This window comes from Caretta caretta, chromosome 13 (genome assembly GCF_965140235.1).
Source record: "Caretta caretta isolate rCarCar2 chromosome 13, rCarCar1.hap1, whole genome shotgun sequence".
In the NCBI taxonomy this organism is placed as follows: domain Eukaryota; kingdom Metazoa; phylum Chordata; order Testudines; family Cheloniidae; genus Caretta; species Caretta caretta.
Genome location: NC_134218.1, coordinates 26,813,703 through 26,830,900, shown reverse-complemented (window position 1 = coordinate 26,830,900; position 17,198 = coordinate 26,813,703). Strand labels below are relative to the sequence as shown.

Below are 17,198 nucleotides of genomic sequence, written 5' to 3'. Positions count from 1 at the left end.
ATAATTAGTTGGGTCGCTTTCACAAGCATGTGTCCATACAAGAGTATAAATCAGAGCTCTGTCAGCAGCACTCAGTACCAGAACCAAACGGTACGGGCTGCCCTAGTAGTCAGGAGTAATCCAGCCTGGAGGCAGTGATAAGAAATTACTCTGCCTTTGCAGCTCAAAATTGAAGGATCTCTTAGAGCGAGCAGGATAGAACTAGCTTTGCCTCAGGTTCCAGGCCACAAAATTATGCAACCTTGGTCAGAGCTTGCCAGACACTACTTCCCTCAAAAGCAAATAAGATGACAGAAAAACAAACCTGTACAGACACACTACCATTCCCCACTTTCTCCCAATTTCAGAGCCACTAACAGCTCTCTCTCCTCCCCAGGCATTTGTGCATTTGGCCTCATGCCTTACGAGGCACCCCAGGCATTCAGCTATTGCAGAGGCGCATTCAGTAATGTTTACGTCTCCTGCCACAGGACACATAATACATTGCAAACTCATGCACTCTTCTTTGTTCAGTACAGGCAAGCAGTCCATCTTGCTACTGCTCCTTCCGCAGATGCACTCAGCGAAGCCACAAGTGAGTTGCCATGTATCTACACACCTTGGGGTCTAGTAGGTTCAATACGCAAAGCAAAAGCTAGAAAACCAAAAGAAGGACTTGAACCCAAAAAGAAAGGAAATTCAAGGCAGAGACTGAGCAGCAAGGCCAACACCCCATCTTTAACGTGCTCTCTGGCAATAGGATTCAACTTCCTGAGCTGGAACCGGAAGAGGAGGGGCCATTCCAACCTTGGAGACTCTGACCACAGCATGAGTGACATCATATGCCAGAAAACCGGACCTTGCCTCCCGATTGGTGCACCACCTGTCCGAGTTCCTTGGCATACAAGGACAGGACAAATTAATGAGAAGGACTAGACAGTTTTAAATTACCACAAACAAAAAAAAAATCCTATCTGGGGAGCCTGACCCCTAATGGCCCATAGGAGTTTAATGGTAACAAGCATTACAGCAGGAATGAAAGAGAATCCCTTCACAAAGGGAGGTAGAAAATGAATTTGGCCATTAATACAGCCTGGTCTCATGCCATGGAATTACTGGCATGCACAGCCATGAGTTTGTACAATTTTTGGCTAACAACGAACTCCAGATTTCTGTAACTTCCCTGTCACACACGAGAATGCCGGCATTATGAAAAACACAGACGTTTGAGATGGACAGTCAAACTGCTTTCGTTTAGTTCATTTCTCAGGTCCGGTCTCTACTACAGACCTGTATTGGCATAACTATGTCACTCGGGGGTGTGAAAAATCCACATTCCTGAGCAGCGACGTTATACCAACCTAACCCCCCGTGTAGACAGCGCTGTGTCAGCAGGAGAGCGTCTTAGGGAGGTGGATTAACTACACCAATGGAAGAGCTCTCTACTGTCAGCTTAGAGAGTCTTCATTAAAAGCAGTTCAGTGGCGGTGCAGCTGTGCCGACGCAGTGTTTTAAGCGTAGATGCCCTCATTCTCAGTTTGGGGATTTAAATCTGTCCCTTAAACATCATTTCCCCTGGGGACAAAGCAACCATAAAGGCAGATGATCAAACGTCCTCTGCACGTTTTCAGCAAGCCTTTGCGGCAAGGTGCCAACATATTCAGAGGATCCGAAAGACTTTACAAAGGTGAATATCACCCCTGCTTTAGAGGTAGGGAACAGGCACAGGGCACTTACATGACTTGTCTTACATGCTAGAGCAAGTCATTGGTGGAGCTGGGACGAGAGCCCAGTAACCCTGCTTCTCACTGCTCTGCTCTAGCCACTAGAAAATGCTGCTCTGTTTGATCAACAGCATTGGCTGCATTGCCCTTTTCATCACCATCACAGTCTGTGTGAAGAGCTGCTGATAAATCACATTTCTGAAAAACACTGAACTGAAACTATTCTGCTTATATGGCATTTTCTCTTCTCAAATTTTACTACTAGAGGCAGGTGCCTGAGCATAGGAGCCATGTTCCTCAAGAGCTCACGACCTGTTGCTTCTCCTCCTTCGCAAAGCCTTAATCAGATGTCTGTGAGCCACAGTCACTTCAGCAAGAACCTACTGTGATCTCAATGGATTAGGTTCACAGGCAGAAAATAAGCATCAGGAGTGGATGAATGTTTAATGAGCAGCTTTCTTGTGCCATTGTGTAGTACAAGAGAAGGAGAAGAAACGGAGGCAGCCACTCCCAACAGATCACTCAGTTTCCCACTGGACATCTGCACTAGGGTGGAGGACAATCCAAGAGGCCAGGGGTGGGCAATAATTTTTGCAGGGGGGGCCACTCCACGAATTTTGGTAAGTCGTCATGGGCTGCACATTTCTAATATATTAATGGAGGGGGTGTGGGGTCTGGGAGAGAGTTTGGGTGCAGGAGGGGGTTCTGACCTGGAGCAGAGGTGCAAGGGAGGGTGAGAGGTCTGGGAGGGCGTTTGCACCAGCCCGGAGCTCCCTCCAGCACCCAGCGTTGGGGTGCAGGCTTTCGGACGGAGTTTGGTGCAGGAGGGGGCTCTGGGCTGGGGTAGGGGTGTGGGAGGGTGTGCGAGGTCCAGGTTTTGGCCGGGAGGTACTTACCACAGGCAGTTCCTGGCCAGCAGCGCAGCAGGGCTCAGGCAGGCTGCCTGCATGCCATGGCCCCACGCTGCTCCCAGAAGCGACTGTGGCCAGCTGGTGCTGGCACATTTCTATGTGCCTCTTGGGGAAGGGGGGCAGTGGGTCTCTGTGCGCTGCCCGCACCCACAAGCACTGCCCCTGCTGCTCCCATTGGCTGGTTTCTGGCCAATGGGAGCTGGGAGGACAGTGCTCGGGGTGGGGGCAGAGCGCAGAGACATCCCAGCAGCAGCCAGCTGCTTCCAGGAGCGGCGTCAGGCAGCCTGCGAGTGCCACGGGACTTTTAGCAGCCCATAGATTGTGAGGGGGCAGCCAAAGAGCCTGGCAGGCTGGACAGAAATGTTAGATGGGCCGGATCCGGCCCACGTTTTGCCCACCCCTGCAACAGGCCCTACAAATCTGCAAATATCTGCGGACCATATTTACAGACCGTCAATTGGAAAAGGATACACATTTTGCATCCCTGCAGGGCTCTAAGTATCACTCTACATGGTTCTTCACCAGCCATTATTTGGTTCTTACCCTTAGAGGGGACTGGGACCCTCAAGTGTCACTCAGTTCTGAGTTGAAAGGAACCCGGATACTTTGAGGGAAATATGGCTGAAACGGTCAACTTTGGGGGTTGATACCCCAAAGAAATTGCCCAGTTTCACATGACTTCCAAATTAAACCATAACGTGGCCACAGGCCCTGCCTGAAACAGAGCCTCAGACTTGCTCTCACCTGGGTCATGTTTCAAATTTGTAACAAAACTCACCTGAAGTGGGTTGCATTGAGCGATTTGCCAACAGGGCTTTAAACATAGAACTGCATGATCCCCGAAACCTACATTTCAATGCAAAGTGCCAACTGTGCTAGCTGGAAAATGCAACACTGGGAAACCCCTAACTACTCAGAGCAAATGGCAGCCACACCAAAAGGGACAGAAATATACAACAGAAAACCCCAATCTTCACATCAGTCAGCAGCAAGACCAGGCAAAAATGTAGAAAGTACAAAAAGCAACCAGGAAACTGGGACTGGCCTTCCTTGCCTCCTCTTTTTGTTATGCAAATGATCCCTCACAAGGTTAGTGAGGTTCTGATGGAGCTTTAGTGCAGTGGATTCAAGCATTTGGAGTTACTGCATGCAAAATGCCTGGGATCGTCAACTGCTGCTCTTCCACTAAAGAAGAAAAGTTACTTAAAGCAGGGACTACTCCCACGCCTGATAAGCCTTGGTCACACTAAGGTATCTTCAGAGCACGTGTTTACATTAAGAAAAGGAGTACTTGTGGCACCTTAGAGACTAACCAATTTATTTGAGCATGAGCTTTCGTGAGCTTGAAGTGAGCTGTAGCTCACGAAAGCTCATGCTCAAATAAATTGGTTAGTCTCTAAGGTGCCACAAGTCCTCCTTTTCTTTTTGCGAATACAGACTAACACGGCTGTTACTCTGAAACCCGTGTTTACATTGGTACCATGGCTTTCAGCTTCTATCACCTTCCAACCTACAGCAGCAGCAAAAGAGCAGAGTTTAGCTGCTAAAGAGTTTCAGGGATGGTAGTCTACACAGCAGGCATAGCTTTGGCCTCAACACATCTCAAATGCTTCCACTGTAGCCAACCAGAAAGGCCACTTCATTGATTATTTTGGGGCCAGCATGTTCTCTTTAGCCAGTTAGCCCTGAGTCTGCTGAAAAGCCCCAGGCACCCCACTCCATAAACACCATATGCAGCTGTCATTTTTATCATCTCTGCCAGTTTAATCACCTTAGGGTTTGTCTACACTGCAGATGGGAATGAGCCTCCAGCCCGGAGAGACAGGCTCACCCGAGCTCCGCTTCAGCTCGCACTAGCGGTGTGGATGTTGCAGCTCTGGGTGGGCTTCAGAGCCCAACCTGCTGTTCTGAGCCACAACGTCCATGCGACTATTTTTAGTGCACCAGTTTCAGCTGAGCTACCGGAGGTGGTCTGCCCAAGCTTGCTCTCAGCTGTGGTATAGACAACCTCAGTGAACAGAACTAAGAAAGCTGCTAACCTAGCTCCTTTAGCTTCTATTGCAGCATCAGTCATTCTCAAGGTAGCTGGATTGCTCTTGGACACAGCCCAGCTTGGATTAAACTCCCTGTGGTGTAACAGACACTACTTCAGAAGGTAATTTCTATCCGGGAGTTTATTCTCAGAGCTTGAGTTGCACATACTTTGATTAGCTAAAACAGGCAGCCTAAACCACTTAGGGCACGGCTACACTTGCAGATGTAGAGTGCTTTGAGTTAAACCAACGAAGTGAGCTGTAGCTCACGAAAGCTCATGCTCAAATAAATTGGTTAGTCTCTAAGGTGCCACAAGTCGTCCTTTTCTTTTTGAGTTAAACCAACCTTCGTAGAGCACAGTAGGGAAAGCGCTGCAGTCTGTCCACACTGACAGCTTCAAGCACACTGGCATGGCCACATTTGCGGCCCTTGCAGCGGCATTGGGAGCGGTGCATTATGGGCAGCTATCCCAGCATGCAAGTGGCTGCAACGTGCTTTTCAAATCCGGGGGGGGGGAGGGGAGGGAGGGGGGAGTGTGACAGGGAGTGTGTTGTGTATATGTCGTGGGAGAGAGAGGGTGTTTTTGGGGGGCTGAGAGCATGTCAGCGTGCTGTCTTGTAAGTTCAGACAGCAGCAGACCCTCCCCCCTGCCCCCTCACCTCTCTCTCTCTCACACACACACAGCATTCCACACTAATGGCTTGCTTTGTCTCGGACAGATAAGCAGCCGGCTGTCAGAAATGGAGCTTTCAAGGGGCATTTCCGCATTCCTGCAGCCGATTCCAAACAATGAGAAGAGTGGCCACTTGACTTAAGGGGATTACGGGGTGTTTCCGGAGGCTGATCAGAGCGCAGTAAAGCAACACCTCGTTCGCACTGGCGCTCCAGCAAGGGCACAGGAAACGTTATTCCACTCGCCGAGGTGCAGTACCAGCAGCCCTGTAGCTGCAGAGTCAGAGCGCTCTACGTGCCTTGCCAGTGTGGATGGGCAGTGAGCTAGTGTGCCCAGGGCTCCTTTATTGCGCTGAAGCTTGCAAGTGTAGCCAAGCCCTTAGTCAGAGTCAAATGAGACCACAGAGGACTTACCAGGAACACCGGCTTTAGCAACAGCAGCAGCAGCATGGTCCTGAGTGGAGAAAATGTTGCAGCTTGACCATTGTACCTGGAACATAACCCAAGAGTAGTTTTACTTGTTGAGCAAACTCCCTAAACAACAGGCAAAATAAAAGTGGTCTTTGTTCTAGTTTTAGCAGCTAAATGAAGAGGAGCAGGGAGGAGAGGAAGTCAGCCCAAATTCCTGCCTCATTCACAACATCTGCAGAGGTTACTGGAGAGACTAGGCACTGAACTAGGACCACTAGAAAAATCACTCAGGGTAGGAGAGCCAGGCTGTTTTAATGTAGGTTCCTTTTCTCAGTGATCAAAACCCACAGTGCATCACATGATCAAACCTCCCAACATGTGAGAGATTCCGCTGGACACACATTCCACTGCAGATACTAAGTTTAGATAGGGCCCTACCAAATTCACAGAGGTGAAAAATGCGTCATGGACAGTGAAATCTGGCCTCCCCCGTGAAATCTGAACTTTTGTTTACTTTTACCCTATACTATGCTCTAGGGTAAAAGCATACAGAAGTACACTGTTTCTCAAACTGGGGGTCCTGACCCAAAAGGGACTGCAAGGCTATTATGAGGGGGGTCATGGTATTGCCACCCTTACTTCTGCACTGCCTTCAGAGCTGGGCGGCCGGGGAGTGGCAGCTGCTGGCTAGACGCCCAGCTCTCTGAAGGCAGTGCCACCATCAACAGCAATGCAGAAGTAAGGGTGGCCTGGTATGGTGTATTGCCACCCTTACTTCTGTGTTGCGGCTGGTGCTGGCACTGCCTTCAGAGAGCTGGGCGTCCGGACAGCTGCTCTCCAGCCACCCAGCTCTGAAGGCAGCGCAGAAGGAAAGGTGACAATACCGTGACACCCTCTTTGGGCGGGACTCCCAGTTTGAGAAATGCTGATGTAAGGGCTTTACATGTTTATATTTTGCTGTTTTTAAATACATATTCACGCTTTGTTACAACACCGTGAAATTTAAGATTTAAATACCTGAAACCATGAAATTCAACATTTTTAAAAAATTCTATAACCATGAAATTTCCAAAAATGGACCGTGAGTTTGGTAGGGACCTAGTTATAGATGTTCACAGAATGCAGAATATGGCAGGGTATTAAAAGTTTAGGTAAAGTATGAAGTGGATACATCTGGAATAGATTTTCAAGGAGCGCCTGTTGTGTTGAGCACAAAACAAGGCACATGCAGAAACTTGGAAAAGCCAGAAATACAGCTGAAATGCCACGTGCAGTTGCAGAGTTTAAGATTTTGCTCACCCAGCTCTTCTCTGCTTCTCCTGCTGGCCTAATTGCTTTCCACAAACAAATCTCATTATAACTAGGTTCAGGCACCTAGAAGAGTACCATAACGTAGCTGGGCTGCACTGAACAGAGTGTTTGTGTGCTTATGTTCATGCACCAACCTATTCTAGAATCTCCTATGCATAATGGAGACACACAAGTCATTGCTGAACAGACTGTTTGCTTTTATTCTTACTGCCCTCTCTAAGGAGCACAGTGGTGAGTTTCTGCATGCTTACTCAAACTAATTAGCTCACTAAGGGAGGCAATCCTTCAATTCTTATACAGGTAGTCCCATTAAAGTCACTGGAATGACCCACGCAAGTATAGGCTGTAGTATCAACCCTTAAGTGTCTCCGTATTTGTGCCTACACAGCAGCTATCTGCCCTTGAAAACAAGCACTCAGATGCACATGTGTAGGTGGTATGTATGCACCACTTTTATGTGCATAATTGGAAGCATCTTGGAAAATCTGACTCGTTTTCTTTCATCAGAGTCAGTTCACCCAGCCTCCTCCTCAATGCTTTTCTCTGAACTCATTCCAATTTGTCACCACGTTCCTGATAATGAGGGACCCACAACCCAAGAATGATATTCCAGGTGTCTCCAACGGGTATGTTAACACTTGGAGGAAAACTCTTACAAACAGTCTACAGGTCACTTTCCAATTATGCACCCTTTGCGACCTGAAAAAAAAAAAAAAATCACAACACACTTCTCTGTTGGAGGTTCTTGTATGGTCCCTGTTACCATGGCATCAGCTGCTCAGAATCAAGAATGTATCTTCAGCACCGCATTGATGGAAGGGGAAGTGCTCTTATCTCCATTGTACAGATGGGAAACTGAGGCATACAGGAACCAAGTGACCTGCTCAAGGTCAAACACAGAATTCAACCTAGGCTTCCAGAATCCCAGCCTAGCACTGTATTCACTGGACTCTCCTTTCCTCCCTAACACTGTCATGCCCAGTTTGAAAGCCAGATGCTGCACTCAGATGGATTCAGAAACTTGTTTGCTGATCTTCAGGTTACATGGATTAGTTTTTAATGCAGATTCATCTGCTTTGGAGGCAGCCACTTGAGGTTCGGTGTTACCAGCAGCCTGATAATAGTGCTGGATGTCATGGCTCAGAACCCTGATCTGACAGCGGCCTTTAGCCATGGTGAGGACATGATGGCTCTCATGCTAGAACAGGTTACGGAGATCACGAGCACCCCTTCCTGGCTGAAATGGGCACTGGAATTAGGATTCTAGAGGAGAAAGGCAATACTTCTGAAGGGAAACAGAAGATGCACCTCATCTGTTTGCAAACAGTCTCTTCAGTAGTCTCTTCAGAAGGGACTGCAGCTGTTTGCTAAGATTTCCTGGTGTAGTGACATAAAACAAAACCAATATTCATGCCACCGTGAAGAGGAAACCCGAGATAATACTTTACCTCAGCACCCAGAGCCACCAGAGTATCTATCAGAACTGCGGTCTGCACAGTCATGTGAAGGCAGCCTGCAATACGCGCTCCCTTCAGTGGCTTCGATGCTGCGTACATCTCCCGCATCTTCATCAGCCCTGGCATCTCATTCTCCGCGATCTCGATGGCCTTGCGACCCCATTCTGCTAGGCTGATGTCAGCTGCAACAGAGGGATGACATGTGGTTGGATTGGGGCTCAAATGCATAAAACCACAGTATCCACTCACGCGCAGGTTGGCATTGGCTGCAACTGCTATGGATCCATGAAGAGACATCCAAGCGGGACATGAAGAAGCAGCTGAGAGAGAGGAGGCCCAGCCCCCCCTTCAGCTCCTAAAGTCTTTGCATAGCGTTGTGTAGGTCTTTAGGCAAGGAAGCCTCTTCAGCAAAGTTTTAGAACCCGCGCTTTCAAATGTACCTAAAGCCAAGCATTTAAGGCCCTTCTCTATGTATGTAAATTAGAAGTGACACAATTTTCAGTATTACCAACACTTTTCACTTACAAGCTTTTCTGTAAGCATTTGCATTCACAAATTTTTGCCCAAGGGTCTAAAACTGAGTGCGCGGATTTATTTTCAGAGTATACAGATGTGTGTGTGTAAGAATACCTCATGCAAGACGCCTAATGAGTTGAAAAGGGCCCAGTTCCGCATCCCTTGCGGCTGTTATGACCAACTTCCCCACCCAAGAAAAAAAATAACAAGATCAAGCCTAGGTAGGATTACTAGACCCTGTGATTCAAAAGGGTCATTTTCCAAGTCCTACAACTAAAAAAAATTAGTAATTTACTCAACTGTGCAAATAAATTTTACACTAGAGAGAGAACTCATAGAAGTTGTCAGAAGTTGTTCTACCCTAAATCCATGGGGTAGAGAACAGGGCTCAAAAAATCAGAGCTCTGGTGCCAATCTTGCCTATGGAGGCAATTCTCTCCATAACAAATCACGTCAACAGGTTATTCCTAAGTACCTTGCACTGTTGGCCTATGCCGAGCGTCGCCTGCCGCCTTGTTATCCAGTTACCTGGCTTAGTCAGGCTCTTAAGGAACCCTTCACAACACTCTTTAGGTCTGGTCTACACCACGGTGGAGGGGGGATCGATCTAAGTTACACAACTTCAGCTACGTGAAAATAACGTAGCTGAAGTCAACGTACTTAGATCTACTTACTGCGGTGAGTCAACTGCTGACACTCCCCCGTCGACTCCGCCTCTCGCTCTGGTGGAGTACCGGAGATGACGGGAGAGCGCTCGGCGGTCGATTTATCGTTTCTAGACTAGACACGATAAATGGACCCCTGCTGGATCGATCGCTGCCCGTAGATCTAGCGGGTAATGTAGACAAGCCCTTAGTCTCAAATCTTGATTAACTTAAAGAATTTTGTGTCCTCAGCAACTTGTCACTTCTCTTCCTCCTTCAGTTAGTAAAATATACACAGATCCCTAGATTAAGGCCAGAAGGTACCGTTGTGATCACTAATCCAGAGGTTCTCTCAACAGGTTTTTTGATGGCCTCAGAATTCAGCTCTTGCTGAATTGCGATCAACTCTTGCTGGTGGCCGCACTGTCACTTTTTCCTAAAATACTTAACTTTAGGAAAAACAAATAAATATGCACATATACACATCCAAATAACTGTAATTTATTTATGTAGGGTGGGTTTTTTGTGTGTGCAGATTCAATAATAAAAATAATGCTGTGAAAACTTATATTTGTATGTTTGTTAATGTCACTTTTCACAGCACACTTAGTAGGGAGCGGAGAGGCTGCGATACATGATACAGTACTTGTATGTTTGTTAATATCACTTATCACAGCCTCCCAGCTAGCTAAGTGTACTGTGAAAAGTGATACTTTCACGTTCGTTAATATCACTTTTCTTAGCAAGCTCCAAGACAAATTAAGCCCTGGATGGGGGGAGGGTTTGAAGGGGAAGGCTGCAGGGGCCAAGGGTGATGGGGGGATGGAGGTGGGGCCAGCATGCTCAGAGCCCAGGGCCGGAGCCGGGCCGCTGAGGCCAGGGGTCAGCACCAGAGGCCAGCTCCTGCCGCTGTGCTGCTGGAGCCCGGTACTGGAGCTGGGGGCCAGCGCCTGCTGCCACACAGCTGGAGCCAGGAGTCTGCACCCAAACCCCCTCAACCAGGCTCCTGAATTCCCGTCGCTGGAACCTGCCGCCCAACTACCCCAGGGCTGAAGCCCGAGCCGCACTGCCCACTTCACCCAAGGTGGGTCACGAACTCACCTTGCTCCTGCAGCACTGTGCCCCACCTTTCTCCAGAGGCGGTACAGGGCGGCACACCGAGGAGCAACAGGAAGGGAGGGGGAGAGGTCAATGTTCTCCTCCCATTCCCCAATCTCAGCCCAGGAAGTTGTCATGGCCACATCTGAGAAATGCTAACTACTCTGAGTTCTTGTATTAACACAGGCCAGAGAGAATTTTACCCAATAATTCCTGAATTAAGTCCATAACTTCTGTTTGTGCTAAAGCCTATATTGTATGTTGTGGACCTCTGACCGTGGCCATTACTGACTGCTTGGGAGCGGGGAAACGCCAGGGGAACTGAGCCCAGGCGATTAATGCCAGTTGAGGTCCTGTTTCATGGGGACTCTGACCAGACAGTAAGAGCTCAAGAGAGATTTCTGAACAAGCGTGGCAGATAATGAGAGATTGGCAGCTTGGCGGTCAGTCACCATCTTTTGGTTCTGTTTGTACAGGGTCTAGCACAATGGGGTCCTTATCCATGATTAGGGCTTGCAGGTGCTATGATAACACAAGTAACAGTGGATTTCAATCGGGCTGAGATGCAAAACTGCTGACAGAAACAGCACTTCGGTTGGCTTCCACTAAACCACCACAGCAGGTTGGAAGGGCTGGTTTGTTCTTTTTGTAGTCGTAGATCCCAAAGCTAGAAGCAACCATTGTGATCATCTGACATCCTATATCACACAGGCCAGAGAATTTACCCACATCATTCCTAGAGACTATCTTTGAGAAAAACAGCCAAACCTGATTTTAAAATTGCCAGTGATGGAAAATTTGCCACATCCCTTGGTAAATTATTCCAATGGTTAATTACTCTTACTGTTAAAAATTTACACCTTATTTCCAGTCTCAATTTAACTAGCTTGAAATTCCACCCATTGGATTGTGTTATACCAGTGGCTTTCAACCTGTGGTCCATTGACCCCTGAGGGTCCACAAAAGGTTGTCATTACCACAGAACTGTGGTTTTCAACCTGTGCTCCGTGGACCCTGAGGACTATTTATAAGATTTACAAAAGGGTCCGCACCTCCATTCGAAATTTTTTAGGGGTCTGCAAATGAAAAATTTTAAAACTACTGTGTTATACCTTTCTTGTCTACGATGAAGAGCCCATTATTAAATATTTGCTCCCCGTGTAGCTACTTACAGACTGTAATCAAGTCACTCATTAATCTTCTATTTGTTAAGCTAAATAGAATCCTCGGACTAGAAGGGATCTCGCAAGGTCATCTAGTCCAGTCCCCTGCACTTAAGAGAGGACTAAGTATTATCTAGATCAGTGGTCTCCCACCTTTTTATGCCCAAGATCACTTTTTGAATCTAAGGGCAACCCAGGATCTAACCTGCCCCTTCCCCAAGGCCCCGCCGCTTCCCCGAAGTCCCACCCCACTCACTCCATCCCCCCATCTCTCCATTACTCGCTCTCCCCCACCCTCACTCACTTTCGCCAGGCTGAAGTAGGGCGTTGGGGTTCAGGAGGGGGTGCAGGCTCTGGGCTAGGGCTGAGGGGTTCGCAGTATGGGAGGGGGCTCTGGGCTGAGCATGGGGAAGAGGGTTAGGATGCAGGAGGGGGTGAGGGGTGCAAGCTGTAGGAGGGAGTTTGGGTGCAGGAGGGGGCTCCGGGCTGGGGCAGTGTTGGAGTGCAGAGTGCAGGCTCTGGAAGGGAGTTTGGGTGCAGGAGGGGGTACAGGGTGCTGGCTCTGGGAGGTGGGTCAGGGCTGGGGCTTCGGGTGCGGATTCAGGGTGCAGAAGGGGGCATGTGGCTCCTGCAAGCACCAGCCCCACCAATGGGAGTTGCGGGGGCGATGCTTGCAGGCAGGAGCAGCGCACAGAGGGAAATCCCTGCCCTCCTGCCCTTGGGGCCACGCTGGCTGCTTCTGAGAGTGGCATGGGGCTGGGATAGGCAGGGATTCTGCATTAGCGTCAGCCACACAGCACCACCGGAGATTGCGATCAACTGGGAGATCCTCTAGGATCGACCAGTCGATCACTATCAACTGGTTGGTGACCACTGATCTAGATCATCCGTGACAGGTGTTTGTCTAACCTGCTCTTAAAAATCTCCAATGATGGAGATTCCACAACCTCTCTGGGGCACTTTATTGCAGTGCTTAACCACCCTGACAGTTACAAAGTTTTTCCTAACTTCCAACGTAAACCTCCCTTGCTGCAATTTAAGCCGATTGCTTCTTGTCCTGTCCTCAGAGGTTAAGGAAAACAATTTTTCTCCCTCTTCGTTGTAACTATCTTTTATGTACCTGAAAACAGTTATGTCCCCTCTCTGTCTTCTCTTTTCCAGACAAAACAAACCCAAATTTTTCGATCTTCCCTCACAGGTCATGTTTTCTAGACCTTTAATCATTTTTGTTGCTCTTCTCTGGACTTTCTCCAAGTTGTCCACAGAACTGGACACAATATTCCAGTTGAGGCCCTATCAGCCTGGATTAGGGTAGAAGAATTACTTCTTGTGTTTTGACAGGTTTCAGAGTGGTAGCCGTGTTAGTCTGTATCAGCAAAAACAAGGAGGAGTCCTTGTGAATTTCATCCTATTTACTTCAGACCATTTCTCCAGTTTGTCCAGATCATTTTGGGTTTTAATTGTATCCTCTAGAGCACGGGTGGGCAAACTTTTTGGCCTGAGGGCCACATCGGAGTATAGAAACTGTATGGCGGGCCATGAATGCTCCCGAAATTGGGGTTTGGGTGTGGGAGGGGGTGAGGGCTCTGGCTGGGGGTGAGGGCTCTGTGGTGGGGCCAGAAGTGAGGTGTTCAGGGTGCAGGAGCGGGCTCCAGGCTGGGGTAAGAGGGTTGGGGTGAGGGCTTTGGCTGGGAGTGCAGGCTCTGGGGTGGGGCTGGGGATGAGAGGTTGGAGGTGCAGCAGGGTACTCCGGGCTGGGACCGAGGGGTTCGGAGGGCGGGAGAAGGATCAGGGCTGGGGCAAGGGGTTGGGGTACAAGGGGAGACTCAGGGATGCAGTCTCTGGATGGCGTTTACCTCAAGCGGCTCCCAGAAGCAGCAGCACGTCCCTCCTCTGGCTCCTACACGGATGCATGGCCAGGCGGCTCTGCTGCGTGCTGCCCCATCCGCAGGCACCACCACTGCAGCTCCCACTGGCCTTGGTTCCTGGCCAATAGGAATTGCAAGGGGCAGTGCTTGGGGTGGGGGCAGTGTGCAGAGCAGAGCCACTTGACTGTCCCTACACATAGGAGCCGGAGAGGGGCCATGCTGTTGCTTCCGGGAGCCACGTGGAGCGACCCCCAACGCTGCTTCCCGGCTGGAGCGGGGCAAGCCCCAGACCACACTCCCCAACAGGCGCTTGAGGGCCGGATTAAGACTGCAGGAGGGCCATAGTTTGCCCACCCCTGCTCTAGAGCATTTGTAATCTCTCCCAAATAGATTGAGCTCCTTGAGTCTATCATAGTAAGGTATGTGTTCGAGTCCTTTAAACACTCTTGTGGCTCTTCTCCGATTCCTCTGATTTATCAACATCCTTCTTGAATTGTGGACACCCGAATTGGTCACAGTATTTCAGCAGCGGTCGCACCAGTGCCAAATAATTTACCTCAAGGTACTTAATTATTTTCTCACTCTTCCTAGTATTTATATCATTTCTACCCCTTTGCCCATTTCTAAAAGATGCAAAAGTTAGCACACGTTTCTCCTGTGGTGTAGCAACAATTTAAAAACAAAACAAACAAAAAAAACCTTTAATTCCAGTTCAGAACATTACGTTCTGTCTTGTTAAAACTGCCCCTTCACTTTCAACTGTGGATGCTTTACTTCAGGTCCCATCCTAAACTGCTGCTGTCTTCCACCCCAGAGTGACTGCTGTGCAAAGCCGATACAACAGTATGCTGGGTTTATAAAGCCATCTGGCCTCCTTCAGGATGAAAGGCACTTGGGACTTGTAGAGAATCTCATTCTTCACAGAGGAATCCCAAAGCCATATCATTTACCTAACGTTTGGATCCAAGGCTGGGAGGTCAGGCATAGCTCTAACTGTACATGGTGGGAGCACAGCTGCTGCCATTCTTCAGTTCCTTCTGAGCTACCACACAACCCCCTTCCTCTCCTGCTGATTTCATGCAATCCGCAGCGCCGGAACAATTTGTGCAGTGGGGCGCTGAGAGCCACTGAACCGACGTGTAAACCCTGTATATGACGGAAACCACTTTCAGGCAGGGGGTGCAGGCACCCCTCGTTCCAGCACCTATGCATGCAACTCAGCAAGTTATGGGCCAATCTCCTATCCCCGAATTTTTTTTTACCCTCCCTAGCTGTCCTGTCCCAGCCTCTCCAAGAAGCGAGCAAGACACTCACGCAAAAAGAAACCCGCCAACGGGCAGAGCAAGTCAGTCGCCTGTGTGTCCCGCGCGCGCGGCCAGGGGCACGCTGGGAAGTGTAGTCTTTTCGGGGCCAGCCGGACACCAGGCAGCGCGGGGTAGAACTGCAAATCCCACGAGCCGCCCGGCCCGACAGGAGGCACGTGGAGCCTGCTCAGCAGCTCCACGCGGATCGCTCTGAAGTCCAGCCACTGCCAGCCCAGGCAGCGCGCGCTCCGAGACAGCAGGCGGGCCGGGGGCTGGCTGGGGAGCGCTGTGATGTACGCGAAACGGCCCCACCCCACAGCTACAGGGGGTCCGGTGGCGTGTGTGTGCAAAGCGAGGGGCCTCCCCTTGCTGCAGGGGGCCAATGGGGGGTTGCAAAGCGGGAGCCAGTGGAGGGAAGGGTGCAAAGCGAGGGGCCTCCGCTGCAGGGGGCTAATGGGGGGGGGGGTTACAAAGCGAGGGGCCTCCCCTATCTGCAAGGGGCCAATGCGGGATGCAAAGCGGGAGCCAGGGAAGGGGAGGATGCAAGGGGAGGGTGCAAAGGGAGGGGCCTCCCCTATCTGCAAGGGGCGAAGCGGGGTGGGTGCAGAGCGAGGGGCTTCTCCAAGCTGCAAGGGAGGTCGGTGCAAAGCGCGGCGCCCTTTGCAGAGTGAGCGCCACGTTTCCCCCGGGTGCAAGGAACTGACACGGGAGAAATTGCTCTGTCCTGTCCCTTGCCACTGAACCGCCCCTATGCAGCGCGGGGCTCTGCCCACAGCGGCACCGGTTTTCACGGCCCCGCGGGGCGCGGATCGGGCCTAGCACAGGCTCACGGAAACCCCCACTTACCGACTTTGTAAGGAAGCTTGTCGGACATGCTGGGGCTCCGGCTTTGCAGACAGCGAGTGCAGGTCAAGGCCTGGGGGAAGGAGCAGGACAGGAGGAGGCGGTAGCGCCGGCGCCGCCAACACTGGCTTTAAATAGACTCGCCTCCTGCTGCATATGCATGAGGCTGCCGATGCCCATGTAGGGAAGGGGGTACCCGCCCCGCACCCTGCCCGCTCAGGTTGTGTAACGGAGGGGAAGACGTACAGGCGCCAGGTGTCTCGTGTAGCGGGGGGCTGAAAGTCCCTGACCCCGCAACTGAGCGCCGTGTGGCCGGACTGTGAAATCACTGGGTCTCCGCCCAGCTGTACGGGCCGTGCTCCAATTATCGGGGGCCCTTACTACGTGTAGGGGCCGCCTCCCTTGCCTCTGGTGGCCCCCTTACTTCTCACGACTGTTTATATTAAAGCAACCCACTTGATATTCAGGACATCGCCCCTCTGCTCCCCCCCCCACACACACACAATTTTCCCCCATAAGTTGAGCATTGTTGCCAAATTTGGCTCCCCTTGCTGGAGCCGGGCCCTATGGGAGATAGGAATAAATTAAGCACCTGCGAGCAGGGCCCTACAGCCAGATTTTTAGTTCTAGCTAGACATCTAGGGATGCAAAGAGGGGCCAGGGAGTTAGGTTAGGTGCCTAACTCCTATTGAAATTTAAAAAAAACAAAAACAAAAAAACCTGCAAAAACTTAGGCACTGAATGAATGTAGGTAGTTACAGGGTTAGGCAGCAACCAAGCAGGAGTTATGCATCTGATGAAGTGAGCTGTAGCTCACGAAAGCTTATGCTCAAATAAATTGGTTAGTCTCTAAGGTGCCACAAGTCCTCCTTTTCTTTTTGTCTCACAATGATGCCTAAAAACAGGATTTAGGTGCCTAAAATCCTTTGTGGATTAACACTCAAGGTACCTATCCTGAATAGGTGCTTTTGAAAACCCCTAGGTGCCTATCTGCATCTTTGTGCACCAAAATACCTTTGCAAATCTGGCCCTTAGACTGTAAGTTTTTCAGGGCAGGGAACATGTCTGCCTCTATGTGCAGCACCTAGCAAAATAGAGCCAGGATCCTGATAGGGGCCAATGTAATACAAATAATAATATTTAAAACAATTACAGATGATTAAGGCCGCAAAGTCAACCACCCAAAAGTTGTGAAATGATAGACTATGAAAACAACCTGGACAACCTTTGGTCTTTCATTGTAGGATCACATGCTGTTTTTTT

General features: G+C 49.9%; 1 protein-coding gene across 1 annotated transcript in view; it reads right to left on the bottom strand.

The window, feature by feature from the left end:
* AHCY (adenosylhomocysteinase) overlaps positions 1–16,093 on the bottom strand; it is a 54,126-nt gene extending 38,033 nt beyond the window's left edge. Inside the window, exons 1-3 of the mRNA XM_048820110.2 lie at positions 15,939–16,093; positions 8,491–8,681; positions 5,735–5,810 (exon numbers count right to left, since the gene is read on the bottom strand). Coding sequence (XP_048676067.1) covers positions 5,735–5,810; positions 8,491–8,681; positions 15,939–15,966 — 295 coding nt within the window. The 5' untranslated portion in view covers positions 15,967–16,093. The remainder of the gene's footprint in view (positions 1–5,734; positions 5,811–8,490; positions 8,682–15,938) is intronic.
* Between the last annotated feature and the right edge of the window lie 1,105 nt (positions 16,094–17,198).